The 23036-nt window shown below is 36.1% G+C and overlaps 1 protein-coding gene and 2 pseudogenes across 1 annotated transcript; 2 read left to right on the forward strand and 1 right to left on the reverse strand.

Annotated features, from left to right (window-relative positions):
* The window catches only part of LOC120177267, a 59728-nt pseudogene extending 44870 nt beyond the window's left edge, over positions 1–14858 (forward strand).
* A 433-nt stretch (positions 14859–15291) lies between these two features.
* LOC120177265 lies at positions 15292–16586 on the forward strand (annotated as a pseudogene).
* A 226-nt stretch (positions 16587–16812) lies between these two features.
* On the reverse strand, positions 16813–22551 carry LOC120177263 (SH2 domain-containing protein A-like). The gene is made up of 12 exons (XM_039183478.1): positions 22337–22551; positions 21746–21934; positions 20815–21018; positions 20641–20727; positions 20227–20304; positions 19984–20148; positions 19445–19789; positions 19025–19308; positions 18323–18485; positions 17514–17863; positions 17032–17115; positions 16813–16953 (listed from the first exon to the last, which is right to left on the reverse strand). The coding sequence occupies exons 1-12, from the start codon at positions 22490–22492 to the stop codon at positions 16935–16937; spliced, it is 2124 nt and encodes a 707-aa protein (XP_039039409.1). The 5' UTR covers positions 22493–22551; the 3' UTR covers positions 16813–16934.
* Positions 22552–23036: the final 485 nt, after the last annotated feature.

Consider the following 23036-nt stretch of genomic DNA (forward strand, 5'->3'; position numbering starts at 1 on the left):
GAACCAATTTATCACTCTGGTACTACACCTATACAAATCAATGCCCGCACATCAGCATTTCAAGAAGCCAAACCACATGAAAATCGATAAATGGATCCTGCATCTTCAAGCAAAAATCCACTTATATCAGATGTGAAAATAGGGGATTTTAATACTAAGCATCTAATCCAGATTTGAATGAGCTGAATGAGAAGGAAAAGTAAATGAAGAATTGACCAGACAGATCAGGAGCTTAGAAGAACGAATGAAATCCGTGGAATTAACTGAATCATTCTATGGGTTTGACGCTAGTGAGTTGAGTTTGGTTCCAGACCTAATCCTCCCCATCAAGTTCAAAGTTCCCGAATTTGATAGATATGACCACATGCCCTTCATCCCACATTATTATGTTTTGTCGCAGAATGGCAGGATATGTGAAAGACGAGAAATTGTTAATTCACTGCTTTCAAGATAGTTTGACAGAACCAGCCTTAAAATGGTATACTCAATTGACCAAAGCCAACATTAGATCCTGAAAAGATCTGGCTAAAGCATTCCTAGAGCAGTACCGCCACGTAACAGACATAGTCCTTGATAGATGGACTCTCCAAAATTTGGAGAAAAAGAATAACGAAACGTTCAGACAGTAGGCTCAGATATGGCGTGACACAGCAGCCCAAGTTCAACCACCTTTGTCAGAAAAGAGCCACATTAATATTTGTCCATACATTGAAAGCTCCTTATTTAAATCATCTAATGGGGAATGCAACCAGAAATTTTCAGATTTGGTCATTTCTGAGAACTCATTGAAAATGTCTTGAAAAGTGGCAAAATTGAATCAAATGAGGGTCTAGTTCCAAAAGACCTATGTACCGAAAAAAAGAGAATGAAGTTAACAATGCAAACTCTTATAACAAGGATTCATCAAAAAGTGTTACAATAACCCAGCCAAGGGTTAAGAAAGAAGAAACAAACACTAATCGAGCAGAGTTCAGAGGATCTCGAAAGGAAAATGAAAGGTTGTCTTTTACACCTTTACCAGTACCCTATGCTGATATCTATGATTCGCTATTAAAAGCAGATGTCATACGGCCCTATCCTTTGGTTCCCATGCAACCACTATTCCCTCCATGGTATGATGTAAAGGCACATTGTGTTTACCATGAAGGAATTACAGATCATCTATTGAAAACTGTTTGGCATTCAAAGGGTGGTTCAAAATTTGATCAACACTGGAAAGTTGGAATTCAATTCACCATCTACATCAAATCATCCATTGCCAAATCATGGAGATAAAAACGTGAATGCAATTCAGGAAGAGAACAGAAAGAAAGAAAAAACTGACGTTTCTGAATTAAATCTCCTTTTGTTTGGATATTTCAACTCTCTTTAGCTGGTATAATTCCACAACAATTCAGCCAAACCATAATGAAGGCAAGAATTATTGTGAATATCATCAAGAGAAGGGGCATAAATTCAACTATGTCCTGAGTTAGGGATTTGATGCAAAAATTGATGAATAACAGAGATAGAATTCTTTGAAGAAGAACCAGGAAAAAGAAGATGTTGCTCATCAGAAGATTCTAAACCTAATCAGAGAACAAGTGATCCTGTGATCATTAATGTGAAATCATCTACAGTGATTCCTGCACCAACAAAGCCGAAAGTAGTTATCACCACTCCTCTACCATTTCCATACAAGGAAACCCGCAGGGTACCTTGGAATTATACTACCAATGTTTCAATCGTAGGAGGATCTGTTTCTCTGGAAAAAACAGAAGAGAAAATACAGAGTCTGGATTCGACGTCTGAAGCAGTGAGTGAAGTCGGATTCTTTACAAGAAGTGGGAGATGTTACTCTCCCGAAACATCCATGTATCAGAACAGATGAAAGCAAAAGGAAAAGCCATGGTAATACCCCAAAAGGTATTTGATGATGAATCCCCTCCAGCATTCAATGATCCTGTAATAGAAAAACAAGCGCAAGAATTTTTGAAATTCCTGAAACATAGTGAGTATAGTGTGGTTCAACAACTACATAAACAACAAGCGCGAATTTCTATTCTTGATCTATTGATGAATTCAGAAGCACACATAAATGCTTTAATGAGAATGCTTAATCAAACCTTTATCCCTGAAAATATATCCCTCAATAAACTTGATAGAATTGTGGGACATATAGCCGCTGACAATTACATAACGTTCACGGATGATGAAATACCTGAAGGCGGAATGGGGTCAATAAAAGCTTTGAATATCACCACACATTGTCATGGTCATGTTTTTCCAGGAGTATTGATTGACAATGGATCCGCTCTTAACTTGATGCCTCTAGTCACACTTCAAAGAATGCCTGTGGATAAATCACACATGAAAAGTTATCAGAATGTAGTGCGGGCTTTTGATGGCACTCAAAAAGAGGTGCTTGGGAAAATGGAAATACCGTTGTTAATCGGACCGGTCGTGTACAATATTAACTTTGTGGTGATGGACATCCACCCTACATATAATTGTTTATCAGGGAGGCCATGGATGCATTCTGCAGGAGCCGTTCCTTCTTCATTACATCAGAAATTAAAATTCGTTGTTGATGGACAACTAATATGCGTAGGAGCTGAAGAAGAAATCATTGCGTCTATAACAAGTGATGTTCCATATATTGAAACCAATGATGATGCTCTCGAATGTTCTTTCCGAGCTCTTGAATTTGTTAATGCAACCTTTATTGCAGAAGGAAGCAAAATTCCATATCCCAGATTGTCTGATTGCACCAAGATGACGGTACGGCAAACTTTAGGCATCGGAGCTAAAACTGGGAAAGGTTTAGGAAAGAATTTTCAAGGGAGTTCAGTTCCTGTAAGTATAAAGATGAAGAAAGATCGTTTTGGGCTTGGATTTAAGCCCAATTTTCAGCAAAAGAACAAAGAGATGAAAAGAAGGTGTGAAGATAGAAAGGCAAGGTTGAAAGGAGAAGAAATCCTTTGGGAACATATGTTTTTCCCATAGTTGAAGACCACATTCAGATCAGGGGGAACAATTAATGTAGAACAACAGCTTGTTGAGGCCTTTAAAGAAGAAAAGTTGACGAAAGATCAAGCATAGTTGAAGAAGCTATGGATTATTATCAAACATGATCATGAATGACAACAAGACTGGCAAATACTTGGATAGGATTCACCCATGTTTTCCTGGAGAAACACTCGACAATTGGACCACTGAAGACCTTCTTGTAGTTTTTAATATTAACACAGAGTAATATTCAGAACTAATCTTTATGTTTAGCCCAAAAGTATGAAAACTTTTTGTTATCTTGTAAAGAAAATTATGTTAAGTTCACCTAATATTAAATATATAAGAAATTTTCTTTAAAATTTTCAGATGGCAATCATTTTTACATTTTTTTTACATTTTTACATTTATTTATTTCATAAATTTACTATATTCTTTCGGAAATATGTCCGACTTAAATTTGCAGGTGTCACAATGTTAATAACATGTTTATTCCTAAATTTAATCGAGAGATAAATTTAGAGTAGCCCATATGTCTGGAGGAAATCAATGAATGTGAGGATGAACTGGAATGTGATGTTCCCACTGAATTGTTAAGACTGGTAGAAAAAGAAGATAAACAAATTTTACCTCACAAAGAAGAGATTGAGACTGTGAATCTGGGCACATACGAAGAAATGAAAGAGGTGAAAATTGGTACTACTCTGACAATCCAGATAAAACAAAAATTGATAAATCTCCTTCAAGAGTTCAAAGATATCTTCGCCTGGTCTTATCAAGATATGCCTGGTTTGAGTACAGATATAGTGATGCACAATCTTCCAATCAATCCAGAATATAAACCGGTCTAACAAAAGCTCAGGCGAATGAGGCCAGAAATATTGTTACAGATCAAAGAGGAAGTGTTGAAACATATTAATGCAGGTTTCCTACAGGCAGCCAAATACCCAGAATGGGTAGCCAACATTGTTTCAGTACCAAAGAAAAATGGAAAAGTTTGAATGTGTGTGGATTACATAGATCTCAACAAAGCTAGTCCGAAAGATAGCTTTCCATTACCCCACATAGACACCTTGGTGGACAATACAGGACACGCATGGTTTTCATTCATGGATGGCTTTTCAGGATAATCAGATAAAAATGAATCCTGAAGACATGGAAAAAACAACATTTGTAACCATGTGGGGCACATTCTGCTATAAAGTAATGCCATTTGGATTGAAAAATGTAGGGGAAACGTATCAAAGAGCCATGGTAACTTTGTTCCATGACATGATGCACAAAGAGATTGAAGTATATGTAGATGACATGATTGCCAAATCCCGAACCGACGAAGAACATATTCAAAATTTGAGAAAGCTTTTCCAGAGATTAAGGAAGTATCAATTAAAGCACAACCCCGCTAAATGCACTTTTGGGGTAACTTCCGGGAAGCTTTTAGGATTTGTGGTCAGCAAAAAAAGAATCGAGATTGATCCAGATAAAGTAAAAGCAATTCAAGATCTTCCACCACCCAATACAAAAAAAGAAGTTCGAGGCTTTTTGGGAAGATTAAATTATATATCTCGGTTCATTTCTCAATTAACTGACAAATGTGATCCAATGTTCAAATTACTTCAAAAGAACAATCCTGAAGTCTGGAATGATGAATGTCAAGAAACTTTGGATATTATTAATAAATATTTATCCAATGCCCCCATTTTAGTATCACCAATGCCTGATAGACCGTTAATTCTCTACTTGTCAGTCTTTGAAAATTCGATGGGATGTGTACTAGGACAACATGATGAATCTGGAAGAAAAGAAAAAGCCATTTACTATCTGAGCAAGAAATTTACTGATTGTGAAATTCGATATCCACCAATACAAAAATTATGTTGTGTCTTGGTGTGGGCTACTCGAAGACTCAGACAATATATGTTATATCATACTACTTGGTTGATATCCAAACTTGATCCTTTGAAATTTAATGGAATCACCAGCTTTGACAGGCAGAATGGCTAGATGGCAGATGTTATTATCCGAGTTTGATATTGTATATGTCAACCAAAAAGCAATAAAAGGAAGTATCATAGCTGATTTTCTGGCCAGTCATGTATCGAATGATTATCAGCCTTTGAGTTTTAATTTTCCAGATGAAGATTTGTTGTGCATATCCATGAATGAAGAAGTCGGAACAAATAATGCATCTTGGAAGCTTTACTTTGACGGAGCATCCACGCCTTGGGACGAGGAATCGGGGCAGTATTAATTCTCCAGAAAAATTATTATCCCTTTACAAGTAGACTGGAGTTATTTTACACTAATAACATGGAGGAATATGAAGCTTGTGTCATGGGATTGAAAGCAGCTATAGAAAGAAAAATCAAATGTCTCAAGATATATGGAGATTCATCGTTAGTGGTGTATCAATTGCGAGGTGAATGGGAAACAAAAGATCCCAAATTGTTGGAATACCGAAATTTTACCCTCGAATTAGTGAAAGAATTTAAGAGAGTCACCTTCAATTATCTCACTCGAGAAGAAAATCAAATGGCAGATGCTTTGGCTACATTAGCTGTTATGTTTCAGGCAACTAAGAAAGTTGATATGATGCCAATCAAAATGCAAGTATATGAAATTCCTGCACATTGTTATAGTGTGGAAGAAGAGGTAGATGGTAAACCATGGTATCATGATATCCTGCAATATATCAAAAATCAAGTTATCCACAAATCTGAAATTGATAAAGAACCTTGAGAAGAATGGCTGCTGGATATTTTCTTGATGGCGAGACTATGTATAGAAGAAGCAATGATCAAATGCTATTGAGATGTTTAAATACCAGCGAAGCCAGAAGCATCATTGAGAAGTACACAGTGGAAATGTGGAACACATGCAAATGGTCTTTCCATGGCTAGAAAAATAATGAGATATGGATACTATTGGGCTACCATGCACACAGATTGCATTGATTATGCAAGGAAATGTCATAAATGCCAGATATATGCAGACAAGATTCATGTACCTCCATCTTCTTTACATGTAATGACAACACCCTGGCCATTTTCTATGTGGGGAATAGATGTCATTGGGGCAATCACACCAAAAGAATCGAATGGACATTGCTTCATCCTTGTGGCAATTGATTATTTTACCAAATGGGTTGAAGCTGCTTCATATGCCAATATTAAGAGGTCCACAGTCTGCAAATTCATAAAGAAAGAGATAATTTGTCGGTATGGCCTACCAGAAAGGATCATTACAGATAATGCTCTGAACCTGAACAACAAAATGATGATCGAACTTTGTGCACAGTTTAAGATCAAACATGCAAACTCAGTGGCATATCGTCCAAAGATGAATGGGGCAGTTGAAGCAGCAAATAAGAACATCAAGAGAATCATTACAAAGACCACTGAAACTTACAAAGATTGGCATAAGAAGTTACCTTTTGCTTTATATGCATACCGAACTACTGTTCGAACATCTACTGGGGCAACGCCTTTTTCTTTAGTCTATGGGATGGAAGCAGTCTTACCAATTGAAGTTGAGATTCCATCACTTCGAATTTTGAGAGAAACAAAATTGGATGAATCTGAATGGATCCAAGCTATATTTGATCAGTTGAACCTTATTGAGGAGAAAAGATTGAAAGCTATTTGTCATGGACAGATGTATCAGAAACGGATGATGAAGTCTCATGACAAGAAAGTACATCAAGAGAATTCCAAGAGGGTGATCTAGTACTAAAAAAGATCTTGCCTATACATAAATATTTCCGTGGGAAATGGATGCCTAATTGGGAAGGGCCATAAGTTGTAAAAAAGGCCTTTTCCGGAAGAGCGTTGATCTTGGCAGAAATGGATGGAAAAATTCTGAGAAATCCAATAAACTCGGATTCTGTCAAGAAATATTATGCTTGAAGAAAAAATGAAAAAAGAAAAGAAAAAGAAAGAGAAAAGAAAAAAGAAAAGAAAGAAAGAAAGAAAGAAAAGAAAAAAAAAAGAGAAAAAAGGGGGTCAAGATGAAAACCCGCAAAGGGCATCTTGTAACCAAAGGAAGGATTTGAGTTGAAAACCTGAATGGGCGGCTCAAATGCATGTTGATATTAGGCATCTGGCAATTGAATCCTCTTAAGATTTTGATAGTTTGGGAGGAACTTCACATCTACAAGCATTCTGACAACGTTTGAGATCTTTCAGACAAAAGCTTACATCAGTACTCTAAATTATATCAATTTGATTAATTTAGAAATTCTTATGCTAATAATTTGTTGAGTCATTTGAATTTTTATCATTCCTATGCTTGTCATAACTTTGAATACAATTCTAACTATTTATTAATAAATTCTAAGTTTATTTTCTCTAAATTCAATTTATTTGAGATTCAATTTATTTTCGAAAATTCAACTTATTCTATTATTTTGTAAATGGATTAAATAATTTTGAAATAAGTTAAAGATTCTGATATCACTTTATGTTAATACTTTTAAAGGCATGGAATACAAAGTAAGCAAATTATCACCATCATAGAGTTATTTGGAAGCGGAACAAGAAGAAATCTGTTCTCAATTGGCAGATTATGAATATAGCCCCTTTTCAGTGTAGCAGCATGAAAATGCTTCGAATCTACAAATTATGGCTCTACATCGAATAAGTACTGTGATATTCCAGTCCAAACTTTAACTGGAGCAAGTGCCACGTTATCATGGTAAAAATAAGGAGGCCCAATAGCATCTTCTGGAAGTGTTCTTTGAGTTATCTGATCTGGTTTGGTACAAACCCCAAAACCAATTATTAGATTTAAAGATGAATTTGCTCATAGTAGAAATAAGGAGACCCAATAGCATCTTCTGGAAGTGTCTTTGAGTTATCTGATCGGTTTGGTATAAACCCCAAAACCAATTATTAGATTTGAAAGATGAATTTGCTCATAGTAGAAATAAGGAGACCCAATAGCATCTTCTGGAAGTGTTCTTTGAGTTATCTGATCTGGTTCTGTAGGAACCACAGAACCAACATTAGAATTGAAAGATGAACTGCATGATGTCTTCATTAAGAAGCTTCTTTTCAAGCTTCCTCTGCTTCTTCTTTTTTAAGAAAATCATAGCCCAAGTTTCACCTTTTCTTGTAATTTGGATCATTGTATAATGGCTTCCTATCTTTTACCGGAAAAAGTGTGTCAGTAGCCTTAGCCATTTGAGCAGCACATATAAAATCTGTCAATTCTACAATTGATGAATCCGGACCACATCTCTCCATGGCTATTGAAGACATAGCATTTGAGTATCCCATTTTCGTCAAGTATAACAGTTTACTCTCCTCATCAGAATCAGAATTCAGGATTTTCTTGGTATCAAAAGAACTATCATATCTGTGAAATCATATTGAGAGATCACTTCATAATTAGATGAGTAGTTATCAGAATCACATGTTACATGAGTGCAAACTTTTCAAGCCTGTGCCATTGAGTTTTGTTCTCAAGGGGTTTTGTGACATTATATCTACATCTACATTTTTCAAAGATGATAGATTCTCCGATTTGAAGAAGAAAGATTTATTGGATTTCTACACAACTGAAGAAATACTAAGTTCACCAATTTGAAATCAAATAAAAATAAACTTAACATTCATGCATCATATTTAGGCATTTGCAAAAATAGGTGCATTTTCATTCATTTTATCCATGTTGAATTTTGACAGGAATTTCAAAGATTTTAGCAAAGATTTAAATCCATCATTCAATGGAGCAACATTTCCAGAAGAGTTCATAATGAGAAGAACTCATCTGAAGAAGAAGAAAAAGTTCATAATGAGAAGAACTTGTTCAACTTTTTGCTTAAATTCATCACTCGGTGGATCAACAGTGCCAGTTAGAGTTCATAATGAGAAGAACTTGTTCAACTTTTTGAATTCATCATTCGATGGATCATCATTTCAAGAGAAAGTTCATAATGAGAAGAACTTATCTAAAGAAGGAAGAAGAAGTTCATAATGAGAAGAGCTTGTTCAACCTTTTTTTTAAATTCATCATTTGATGGATCAACATTGCCAGGTAGAGTTCATAATGAGAAGAATTCGTCATCTGAAGAAGAAGAAATTCATAATGAGAAGAATTTGTTCAAATTTTTGTTTGAATTCATCATTCGATGGATCATCAACTTTTCCAGAGAAAGTTCATAATAAGAAGAACTTATCTGAAGAAGAAGAAGAAGAAGTTCATAATGAGAAGAGTTTGTTCAACCTTTTGCATAACTTTATCACAGCAGGAGATATATCATCATCAACTTTTCCAGAGAAAGTTCATAATAAGAAGAACTTATCTGAAGAAGAAGAAGAAGTTCATAATAAGAAGAACTTATCTGAAGAAGAAGAAGAAGTTCATAATTTGTTCAACTTTTGCTAGTACATCACAGAAGGAGATAAATTGTCATCCCCAGTGGAAAGTTCATAATAAGAAGAACTAATCCCAAAGAAAAACTTGTTCAACATTTCCAAATAAAGTCAAATTAAAAAACTTATTGTCTTTTCGTATTTGTTGTATTCTTGTTAACACAAGAATGAGCAAAGAGGGGCAGCTGAAGACACTAGTTTTTTTTTTACATTTGTTTTTTATTATTATTTATTATTATTATTATTATTATTATTATTATTATTATTATTTTATTATATTACAGGCCCAAATTACATAAGCCGGGGCCTAATTACAAAGTCCTGACCCAAACTGGCCCAAACCCATTAGGAAACCCTAAACCCAATTTAGGGTTTATATCATCTAACCCTAGCCGCCTCAGCATCACAGCCGTTGGATCTGAGAGATCCAACGGCCCACACTCATCCAGAACAAACCCTAGGGTAATGATACCCTAGGGACCACGCGGCCGCCGTTCGCCAACCTCTGCTACCACGCTGCCACGACGCCAACCGAAGGATCCAGAAGGCCAAGCCATAGCCGCACACGTTGCCCTCAACGGTGAGTCACCACTGGAAGTTCGGTGACTCACCGAACTCTACTCTTTTACCCGGTCCGAGACAAGCGCCGGTGATGGCTATAAAGCCACCATCGAACCTGTAAAGAAAAACAGAGGCAACCAACAGCCACAGAGCAACCAAACAGAGAGCAAAGATACAAAAAAAAAAATAGAGACCAACTCACAACAACCAGCAATCAAACCGAGAAGAGAGAAGGAAGTTTACCTTATCGAGAACCCCAAACGGCACCTGAGAACCAAAAATACCGAAGGTATTTTCTTAGATCTAGGAAAATCCATAACTTTTTAGGATAAAAGAAGGGTGAAATCGGGTTTAGGGTACTTGGATCTAGGGTTTGGGAAATTTTGGCGTTTTCCGACCACCGAAAACGGTGGTTGGCGGTGGGGATTACGGCGGCAGATGGCTGCCGCCCGGTAGCCGGCTTCCCTCCGATGAGGGAAGCGAGAGAGAAGCGAGAGAGTTTAAACTCTCTCGATTTAGAGAGAGGAAGAAAATGAGAGAAATGAGAGCTGGCCCTTCGGGCCAGCCGGTTAGGGGCTTAAATAGCCATCGCCAAACGACGTCGTTTTGGGGAGGGGTTGTCTGTAATTAACTAAAAGTCCCTGTCCGCAACCATCCTAATTTGTAATCCTTACATTTTAGTCACTAAATCATTTATAATCCTTTTAATTCGGTTCTTTAATTTTAATTTTATTTATTTTAGTCCTTTATATTAAAATATATTTAGGATAAATATCATATTTAGTCCTTTAATTTTAATAATTGATATTTTAAACCCTGAACAGCATATTTCAATTTATTTTAATTTGATATATGAATTTTATATAATTTATTTTAGTCACCAAATTAATAAATAAGGAGAATATGTTTAATCCCTGTAATTTTAAATAATTAATTATGAATTAGGTATTTAATTTTATTAGATTATAATTTAGTCACTAATTTTAAATATTTTCATTTATTATAAAGTTTTACTGCTTTTAAATATATAGTTCTAATTTATTTTTATTATTGTTTATTTATGTTTTAATTTTACTTGTTTATATTTAAATATTATTTTATTATTATTATATAGTCATATAAATATATAATAATGATAATTATATTAAATCTTAATTTGATTTTACATAATTATTTTTTTTATCATATTTTAATATTTATTTATTTTTCAATATCAAAGAAAGGGCATTTTAATACAACTGGATGTCCTATTCTGGTATTTTAAAATTAAATATTATAAAAAAATTATAATTTAATTTTATTTAAATTATTATAATATTTATTAATATCGAAGAAAAGAGCTGTCTTAAGGCACCTAGAAGTCCTTTTCTGATATTTCTAAATAAGTAAATATCTTATTTATGTTTAATATATTTTCTTAAAATATTGAATTAAATAGGATTATAAATTAAATATATTTGAATTTTAATAATAGAGACAATATAATTAAAAAGTACCAATTTGGGCGTTGTAGGGTGCTAATCCTTCCTAAACGTAACCGACCACGAATCCCTTTTTATTATTAAAAAGAACGAATTTTTGGTTATAAACGCAGATCAGTTCATCTTTAACTGATGTTTCTTAAAACTCTTTTAAAAGATAATATTTAGGTATTCGACCTACCTGATCCAAAAGGCCGATGGCGACTCCCAAATATTAAAAAAACCATTTATTAAACATCACTTTTCCCGCCAAGTAAAAAATTTGTGCCCGGACGACCGGTTTACGACAAGTCTTACTCCCAAATGTGGCGCAAGACAAAACTATTACAACAAGGGACAAACCAGAGTCTAAAATCAGAAAACCATGTGAATTTAAGGCTCCAAGTGTGCCCTTCTTTCGGATTGATCCTTGCTACAACTACAAAGGCAAATCCCTCCCAAACTATGAATGTGGAAACATCATACTCGAATATTGCAAAAAATGAAAACATAGATAATTCGCTGAAGGTGGCAGTAGAGGGTGAGATTCATAAAACACCCAGCAATTAATCAAATATGGGTAAGCTAATGTTTTGGAATACTCAAGGGTAGGTCACCCTTATTCGCAGACATTTCAAGAGATTATTAAAGAACAAGAACCTAGCCTTGTAGCTTTAATGGAGACACACGTTAGTGGATGTAGAGCAGATAAAATAATTAGAATCTTTGAGTTTGATAAATCATTTAGAGTCGAAGCTCAGAGACATAATGGAGGGATATGGCTACTATATAAAACACCCTTCAACGTAGAAATCCTACAGATTGTCAATCAATTTATTCACGTTAAATTCAGAACGAACAGATCAGACCAACGGCTTTACTTCACAGCCGTTTATGCTAGTCCCAATGTAAGCATCCATAAACACCTATGGGAAACTATGTCCAATCTCTACCCACCAAATAATGAGCCATGGATCCTAGGAGGATATTTCTACTGTATACTCAGACTGAAATATATGGAGGCATCGCAAATAATAGGGGTTGCAGCAAGAGTTTTAATAATTTTGTTTTCGACAATGCTCTAATAAAAGTAAATTTCCAGGGCGAAAAATTCACATGGTGCCGTGGTAATTTATGACAAAGACTAGACTATTGTCTCATGAATATAAATTGGAATATTGTTTTCCCCAGCTCAAGAGTAATTCATCTAGACCGCATCAAGTCATACCACAACCCCATTATTTTGTAATTGGATAACAAGTATCGAAGCCGAGGAAAGAACAATTTAGATTTCTAGCAGTATGGCTTGATCATCTTGACTTTGAGAACATCTTACAACGGAACTGGGACGATAGTAAAGAAATATTGGCGAACTTAGAAACGTTCACAAGGAGAGTGAAGTACTGAAATTATAATATTTTTGGAATAATCAAGGTTAAGAAGCAATCAGTAGAACCATTGAAGCAGCCAAACAATCCAATACAACAACCAAAACTTAACATAGGAAGCATAAAGAAACAAGCACATTATTAAAATTGAAAATGTCAGATTAGGCATAACCGAACCACTGTTCCTGGTAGGAATTTGGCCCAGAGTTTCATCCATTGAAATTAAAAGTTTAGCAAGACTGCAGATTTGAAACTTTAAGTGACTCGGACAGAGAAACATATGCTAGCGGGGAGAAGAAGATATCGCAGTTTAGCAAGGTAAAATAAAAGAAAGGGAGTGGAGAAGAAATCTTACTAGGAGAATCTCACTGGGAAACAATGAATTTTTCGCAGCACAGGGGAGAAGAAGATTACCAGTCAGAGGCAAGCTCACGGGGAAAAGAAGGGTATTTTAGCCCTTAGCACGGAAAAGGAAAAATACCTAACACACATGTGGTAATAACATTCTCAGAAATAAAACACCAAAATTTACTGTTGGTATTAAAATATTACCCTCACTTAGGAATCTTACCAACAAAACATGGGTATCCTCCGTCAGGAAAAAAATATGCCTGCTGGGAATGCTAAAATCCTTAATCCAAACGGGCTGTAAAGATTTTGTTCTGATGCAACTGCAGCTTGCTGTCGTTTTCTTCACTTTCTCCCTTGGAACAAAAACTCATCATTTTGGTCGAACACTTATGTATGGAGGAGCTCAGTATATACCTATTGGCCGTAAGGTCGTCGTGTTTCATGCCAGCTTCACTGAGAACTATAGATTGTATTCACGAAGCCACTTCGTTAAAGGATTTGAACTGGTACTCCTGTTAGTCGTTTACGATTTGTTCCGGAGGTCCTACCAGAGTAGCATGGCGTATGTATTAATCACTTATTCGGTTTGGTTCATGACCATAACTTGGTTGTTTGCACCCTTTCTGTTTAATCCTTTCGGATTCGATTGGGACAAGATAGTTGATGACTGGAAAGGCTGGAATAAGTGGATCAAGGAGCAAGGTGGTATCGGGATTCGGCAAGATAAGAGTTGGCAATCTTGGTGGAACGATGAACAAGCTCACCTTCGCCGTTCTGGTTACTGTGCTAGATTGTTCGAACTTCTGCTCTCGATTCGGTTTTTCTTGTATCAATATGGCTTGGTCTATCATCTTGACATCTCCCAACAGAGCAAAAATTTCCTGCTTTATGTGCTTTCCTGGGTTGTTATTCTTGCAGTTTTCATGACAGTCAAGGTAAAATTCATTCGAGTATCGTAATTTTCAGTTTTAACTTATGTTTTCTCTCTTGATATCGAGCTTTATTTCACGAAATCCGAATTAGCCTAGAATTTCTGGCATCGATAACCCGATATCCACATTGACATACAGGCAGTGAACATTGGAAGGCAACTCTTCAGTGCTAATTACCATCTGATTTTTAGGTTCTTTAAGGCATTCCTCTTCCTAAGTGTTTTCTCCATTGTTATCACTCTCTCCGTCATCTGCGAACTATCGTCGAAGGATATACTCGTCTGCTGTCTCGCATTTCTGCCGACCGGATGGGGTTTGATACTGGTATGTTTAGTTGAGCTTGTTTACTCTTATGTTTCATGGACTCGAGGATGATGAGTGTCGGATATGGATACTTACGTTCGTTCGAATTTTGTTCGTATTTTCCTAGTTTCATATTTCGTTTTCATGTCTGAATCTTATCTTCAGGTTGCTCAAGCTTTGAGGCCTGTTATTGAAAACACCGGATTCTGGCACTTCACCGAGGTACTTGCTCAGGCATACGATTACAGAATGGGAACGATCCTTTTCTCGCCGATCGCCGTCTTGGCTTGGCTTCCGATCATTTAGGCATTCCAAACTCGATTCCTTTTCAACCAAGCTTTCAACAGGCATCTGCAAATCCAACCAATTCTTGCAGCCAAGAAGCAGAGATAAAATTTTGACACTTAATAAACATTCTGCCAAATTTATTTGTACATTTCAAATGTAGAGATATATAGTTGTAAATTACTATGATTCATCGCTTTAAAATATATACCTCACAGTTTCAGTATATAATTGTTTGAACTTTTGCATCATACAATCTCTTCTTCCTTTCCTGTTAACAATTTTCAACTTTTATTTTATTCATATAAATTATCGAATTTAAATTTTTAATTATTTGGATGACTTGACACTCTTGAAACGTGTTGGATAACATAACATTAGAATTTCACATCATCAAAATAACAAAATGAAAAATGAAAAGAAAAATACGCATATATATCGTACAAACGAAACTGTTCAAACTTAAATTATCTATAAATAACATTCTCTTCTAGAAATAATAGTTTTAAGTATAAAAAAGTGGGCAAAAGAAGTTTGTATTAAGGTGAGAAAATGAGTAAATCTGAAGGGCTAAATCATAAATAAACCATTTATTCGTAAAGTTTTAACAGCAGAGACCTTTAAGCTCTTCCCGGATCTTCTTTCTGTAATGGTCAAAATCATGATTTCACGTTCCCTTTCTTCCATTAAAAACTCCCACCTCCAAAATTTTTCCTCAGTTTCCCACCATCCAAACACCACCAAAATCCCATCCTTTAAACCCCATTTATTTTCCTCCCCATTTTCCACTGACCATCTACCAATCCCCACCATTTCCGCTCCACTTTTCAAACTAACCCACAAAGACTGGCTCTCCCCGACCGAAATCCTCAAAATCTTTGCTAATCTCAAAGATCCAAACTCTATCAATTCGGTCCTAAACCAGTACTCAGCTCGAAAAGATTATAAACCGGCCGAACCGCTCTTGACTCTGGTCATCAACAATCTCGCATATGCCCAGGATTTTGTTTCCATCGAAAACATCATGGAAAAGCTCAATCGCGAAAAAGCTTGACGTTTTACCGATGATTTCTTCCAGAATGTGATTAAAAAATATGGGCACGTCGGAGGTCGAATCAGAGCGATCGAGACCCTTTTTAGTATACCGGAATACGAGACTTGGCCTAGTGTAAAGACCTTCAATATGTATTGAGCTTACTCGTGAATAATAAACTCTTTGATGTTGTTCACGAGGTTTATATGAAAGCTCCCGATTTAGGTATTGAAATCGAAACTTGTACTTTGAATATTCTCATTAAAGGGTTGTGCGAAAATGAGAAATTGGAGTTTGCATTCCAACTGCTCGATGAGTTTTCTAAACAAAGGTGTAAGCCTAATTTTAATACTTATTCGACGTTAATGCATGGGCTGTGTGAGAAGGGGAAGGTCGATGAAGCTTTCGAGTTGATGGGGAGGATGGAAATGGAAGGATCGAGACCGATGCTGTTAGCTTTAACATTTTGATTTCGGGCCTTAGAAAGCAAGGCAGGCTTGAGGAAGGTGTGAAGCTCTTGGAAACGATGAAAATGAGAGGGTGCTATCCCAATGCAGGGTCTTATCAGGAGGTGTTGCATGGTTTGCTATATGCTGAGAGGCTTATCGAAGCAAAAGAGGTGATAGGAAGGATGGTTTTCGAGAGGGTTAATCCGAGTTTCGATTCATTCAAGAAGTTGATTCATGGCTTTTGTAAGGTGAAGATGAAGGAAGTTGATTGGGCTTTGAAACAAATGGTGCGCCTTGGTTTTGTTCCCAAGATGGGGATGTGGACTCGGATTGTTGACTGTGTTTTTGCAGGGAAGAACACTTGCGACTGCAGTTTGCTTGGTGAAATCATCAATAGCTAGCAGCAACACGATGTTCCGTCCGTTAGCTTGCGGTTTCAGCTTATGTTACTCGAACACAAATGAGTGTAGGATACAAATAAATTTGAAGCGATTTTATTTAATGCATCTTGGTAAATAAATATCACAGATGCCATCAACAACAAAGTGATCAAGTTTACAAGGAAAAAAGCTTTTCAAAATCGTTTTCTCGTCTACATGTATGGGAAATGAATGTCAATCATCAGAACAATGCCGATATGATCATGCATTGGATTCTAATATTACATATATTTTTACATTAAGTATACGATAAAAGGAAAGGAGAGACTCGATCAAACCTAAACCAGCAACATGGTAACCACAGCGAAAAATATGAATGGTCGGTCACCACAAACCAAACATGTAATGCAATACTACACCCGAACAAAGGTCAATGGCGTCTCATTATACTGCATTTTCACATGTTAAAAAAAATTAACATGGCATGTCCAAATTACACAAGGAAATTGAAGTGGAGGAGCTTCTACCTTCCTAGTCGAGTGAGCTCGGGTTCTTCAAATAGCATATCTTGCAACGGTTTTACTTTGACATTCATTTCCCGTATTCCGGAGCTATACTCAAAAAATAAACAACAAATCTTTCAATCCATGGTATAGTCGTATAGAAAGGGTACGAGACAAATTATCTATAAACTCGGTGTTTGATGACGGTAATGATAAATGTTTCTAAATGGTGTAAACTAAACCAACGGTACCTAAAGTATCCACTAATGTTTAAAACCAAAGAACCCACCGAAAGCCCTCTAAATCCAAAAGTTGAACATACACATTCCTAATTATGCTGTTCTTTTTTGTCTATACTCGGAAGAACTCCATCATGTACGATGTTGCAAAGAAATTATTAAGGGTACCCCAATATAAATAATAAAGAAATCACCTGAGAAGAGTTATCCTTGGTAACAGTTCAAATTAAGACCACGATGAAATTTGATAAAGCAAGAAATGCTCACCTATATACATTATCGAGGGAAAGCAGCCGGTGGTGAAGAGCGTAATCACTGCCGACATATGTCACAACTAAGCTGCCGGCATCTGGGTGGGGCCAACTCCTTGAAGTAGGAAACCTAAGTATAAATGTCCCAGGCTCTTGCAGGCCTCTCGGACCTTGAAGTGAGAGTTCAGCTTCTTCCTTCGTTATAAATCCTTCTATCCACTTTGGCGATGTAGAATTCCACATTGCCTTTATCCAGTCACTCGATAATGTTAAAGCTACAGGGTATAACCAGCACCACATCTTCTCAAAGTTTTCTTGGGCCATGTAATCTTGGCATCCGGCAATTTTCCGTAGAAGCTCAAAGTCCTGAAACAATTGTTAATTCAATGAATTTTCATCCGACTACCGAATTTTCACGCAGATTTTCTCAATAAAAGAAAATACTACTACTTATTCATACCACAAATACGGCATCTAGAAATTATGGTAAACAAGTACCCGTATGTATATGAATACACACACAATCTTCTGCCAGTCATCATCTAACTATCAATATGAAAAATTGTCGTCTTTGAAGGATGTCTTATGTGGGTGCAGGTGATGAGCCGAAGTTTAATCTTGTATACTTGATCTTTGAAATTGTTTTCTGGATTTGTGAGGAAACATGCTTTTATGAAGAAACCTTGTGGTAAGAAACCAAGCCTTGAAATCTGATTCTGATGGGTACAACATGAACCAATGGACCATGTACACAGCCTCATTCCTGTTATTTCCCTCCAAAAAATGCAACCACTAATAGAGATGAATGGATATATATATATATACCTGTTGGGAAAGTGATCTAGTCGTGCAGCAAGCAATCTTCATGAATTGCTCTTCAATCTCGAAAACTGCACTCTCCCATTGAACTTGAAGGTTGCTTTGTGATATCGAATTCCAGGCTATTGTCCCCTCATCTATCAATCTCTTTGCCATTTTTATTTGATGCCTAAGTGCAGGCAACAACTTATTTCAATTACCAACAGGAATACAAAAATTCAACAATATTCAATGTAGATCCCAAGAAAAATTGACACTGATGTATATTTTCCCAACAAGAACATAGGTTGCTAGGTTGAGCGGAAAAATGGAAGGAGGGAGTGGAAATAAGATAAGTTTTGAGTGTGTTTGGTAGGAAAGAAAATGAGAGGGATTATCATTTTTCATCATGCGTAAAAACATATCATTCAAATTTGTAAGCAAAAGATGAGAGAAAGATGTGAGTTAGTTCAACTTTCAAAGCTTAATTTTCTTTCCTCATTTTTCAACTCTACCAAGCGATGAATGAAAAGAAAATTGCATTTTCTATCAAGTTTTCCATCCTTTCTACCAAGCACATCAATGGGAAGGAAATTTTTTTTTTTTCCATCTTTCCACTTTTCTACCCCTTTAGTTTTCCATCCTTCCAACTTCCTTTCCACTCTACTAAGCAAAGCCTTAATGATTACAAACAATAATGTCTGAAAGAAGCAAAGCATTGTAAATTACCTATGATGAGAACATCCAGAGTAGACGGAAACCTGGTCTGCAAAGCCCGAAATTTCGTCATCTGAAATGGTTGTGGCAATTTCCTTGAGTAAAATGGACCTATCCGTCAAGCCCCCCAGGCAGTACCTAAAAGTTGTTACATCCGATATTGAATGCCCCCTACTTGACACACTATTTAAAGCTGGATCCTGGACCCCGGTGCTCTCTGAATCAGATTGGGAAGTGTTCACTTCTTCAAAATTCTCAGGCCTTGCCTCCAATCTTGACCCAAAACCATTCTCGACCTGATTGTAAATAGCAATGCAATTGTTTATAGTTCAACAGTGATGTATGCTCTTCTTCTATTAACAGTGCATAAAGACATACCATGATAATGATGATGTTATGGAAAAGGAAAAGGAAAAAAGTCTCAAACTATACCCGATTGTGCTTTGAAGCAATAGAGTTGTATTCTTCTCTGTGTTGGTCTATTTTAGAAATTTTTGCCTCTCCCAATCTAACCCTCTTCGATGTTGGACTGAGTTTTGCTTCATGAACAGTATTGTGCTTAGGTTCACAAGAAATATAATCTAGGCCTACGGTTTGAGATCCATTAACCGGATGGACTGCAGAGATTTTTTTCCAAATAATAGTTGATGTCCTTGGGGTACGATTCCGAGAGATGCAACGAATTGAAGGGGAGAAGTCCTCAAGGAAACGATAGCCCTCAAGCTTTGATATCCCGAACTTGATGCAGAACTGCCTATTATCACACTTGGACGAGAGCTGGGATAATATCAGAACCAGACCATTAGTGAATTCAAGATGAATCAATAAAAGAAATAAACAAATATGTTACAGAAAGCCAAATTCTTGCAAAAATGTTTCTCACAGAACAAGATCCGCTAGAAAATTCTATAAATAACTAGAAGCATGCATATTGAACAAAAGATTGTAGAAACTGAATCTAACATTACCACCTTGGAGATCTTCAGCTTAAAGGATGCCCGCCCCTTTGATAGTTTACTAGGTCGATCAGAAGAGGCAAATTCAATTCCATCACAGCTAACTAGAAGAGGAGGCTCTTCATCATTCGTCTTCTCAACAGGTAACCGATTATGAGCATACAAGAGTGATGCGACGACCTTTCCAACAAAAATGTGAAAAATTAGGTGCTGAAGGTAAAAAGAGCACTGCAAAATTAAAGATAAAGACTAAATTACCTCTAGTTCGTTGTTAACTGGCTGGCCAAAGGCATTTAATAGAGCAACATCCAAGGAAAAGATCCTGCGACAAGATGCCTGTGAAAGGGTAAATCTAGAGGAAATACAAGGAGCAGTAACACCATATCAAGGAATCAATATGGTTGAAAATCTGTCTCATATTTTGTGAAATGAGCGGCTATATTCTATGCTACTTTGACTCTTCATTTTTACCAAAGTACCAGTGTTCAACACATACTCGGACTTGTGCACATAAATCTTGAAAAAGAAAAACTGAATTTAAAACAAGTTCCGAGTAACATAGGCTATACTACCACATCAAATGCTTAAGACCGAGGATAAAAGCTAAAATATCAGGCAATATTTAAGATGAGAATATCAGCCAAAAAATGTTTGGAACTCTTTGGTATGTACCTTCCCACCAACAATATTCCAAAAACCATTGTCTTCTTCAATATCAGAGATAGAAGACTCGTCGATTGACAATCTTAGAGGTGGATCCTGTCATCATATTTTTGCATCAATTTTCTAAACCTTAAGGTAAACTTACATGCTATGGAAAAACATTGAGGACACTGTGTAAGCCACCTTAACGTATTGGTCCTTTATGGCCAACGTTGAAGGAAAGACATTTGCATCATGGATAAAACCCCGCAAGTTACTGTCACCACTAACACCAATTAATGTTCTCCTCGAACCATTGGGTATGAAATCTTGGTTTAACAAGGAAGAGAGAAGTAGCTCTCCTGCAAGCTCCCCATTAACGTAAAGCCGCACAAAATCAGAAGTGACCTAAGAAAAGGAAAAACAGAAAAATTCACATACGTGGTAATAGCCAGGAGAACAAAAATAGTATTCATCTACAAAGTATACTTCAGCAAAACCTTAGGCAAAAAGCTGAGTAATAACTCCATCACGAAGTGAAAAAGGAGGAAAACAAACAGGGGCGTATCCAAATTGAGGACTGTTGCCTCGAAAAACATTTTTATCTTACTCCTTTCTGATGTTAGATTTATTTTTCCTTTTTAAACCTCTCCCATTTTCTCTTATCCCTTGAGAGATTGGCCATTAGTCTAGGCTAAATAACCTCAAGTTTTCAGCTACACACTTTCCCAATTCATCTTTGCTCTTTTTCTTTTCTTTTTCCTTCTCTCCGGTGTTCCTCATTCTCAAATATTCCAAACAACCAACCACTTACCCCAAAAAAAATTCTAGACCAATTCATTCTTATTCGGTGTCAGTCCTAAAAACTGTTTCAAGTTTCACACAAAATAGATGACCCATTTAGATGCAAGTGTAGGAACCTACTATCCATGTGACCAATATTTAGAATTGAAGGCAACTAAATAGACCAAATTAAAACCAGCTCATCCAGTTCATTCATTCCCAAAATTATCTCAAGCAATTCAAACATCATGGAAAGATATTAAATAAACATATGAAACTACATGTAAAGGTGCAGATCTCAAAACCAATAATGCCTTTATGTTTGTAGTTATACCAGATGTTAAAGGCATACCTCGTATCCAACATGTATCCATTTATGTTGAGGGTGTTGAATCTCTGCGGTCACTTTCGGAACTTCTGAAGGTAAATCGGTGTTTCCAGGACCAGGAGCGTCATTGTGCAGGCAAGTCAAAGGTAAAAGCATCAATGTCTTTTCATTGAGAACAAGTAAAGGAGAGCTGCTGTTAGTCTCTGCAAATACCTATAAACAGAAAAACAACTCAACTCATCAGAAGAATGGAAAATCGAAAATTCTTGTAAAGGTAAATTACTAATACAGATTTAAGAAAAATATCATAAAAAATAATGAAGATTGTTGATCTAGAAGATTATAACGGGAAAGCTGAAGCAACATTAGAAATTAAAAATCACATATGGATGAAAAGTTTTCTGATGGCAGCTTCTAAAACTTCTAAAAACACAAAACACTCATAAAATCATCAAAAGGAACAGAAAGTTAAGAAATGGGTATTTTTCCTAACAACCAAACAGCAAAGAAACTAAACCAAGAAAGAAAAAAGAGTAATTTCCCTAACCCAAAAAGATCAAAATTTGAGTAAGAAAGAGAAACCCAAATCAAAAAAGGGAGCAGCAGTTGCTAAACCTGTTTAATAATGGTGGAAGGGAATGCTTTGTAGTCGAAAATGTAAACCCAGAAACATAAAATAAAACCATTTTCTTCATCAACTTCAGTTTCAACTTTGAAATCCTTCAACAAAATGTAATCTTTTTCTCCCATTATCGGATTATTCTCAGCCATGACTTCCCCTACCCCTTCTTGCTTCAACAACAGAAGAACAAAACCATAAAACCCAGAAAAAAATTTCGGTCCGTTTAAAAGACAATGACTTGAGGTTAAACTTAGTTGAAACTGGTAGTCAACCGAGGACGTGATGGATTTTTATTGGTAACGATATGAGATTGTTATGGGTAAAATACATTACATGGTCTCTAACATTTGAGTAAGCTCTTCTATTCGACATAACAATTTAAAAGTAACGATTTAGTCATTAATATAATTGATTTATAATAAATTCATAGCTTGTTATTAACAATTGTTATTGAGGATAATGAATGTTGATGTGATCTGTTAAACCAGCTATCCCGATATTGTTTGACCATATAAGATAGTCACGTTGATCGATTGTTTGACTCTTCTTTAACTTTTTATCTGTATTTGACAGATGACGGTAAATAAAATTTAATAATAAATTATGTGTAGAGTTTCTCTATCAAACAAATTTTGAAGTGGATAATGCACACCTCAGTGTAACTCGGAGCTCTCAATCTTTGATAATGGATCA

Source organism: Hibiscus syriacus, unplaced genomic scaffold, assembly GCF_006381635.1.
Source record: "Hibiscus syriacus cultivar Baekdansim isolate YM2019G1 unplaced genomic scaffold, ASM638163v2 tig00112285_pilon, whole genome shotgun sequence".
NCBI classification, from domain to species: Eukaryota; Viridiplantae; Streptophyta; class Magnoliopsida; order Malvales; family Malvaceae; genus Hibiscus; species Hibiscus syriacus.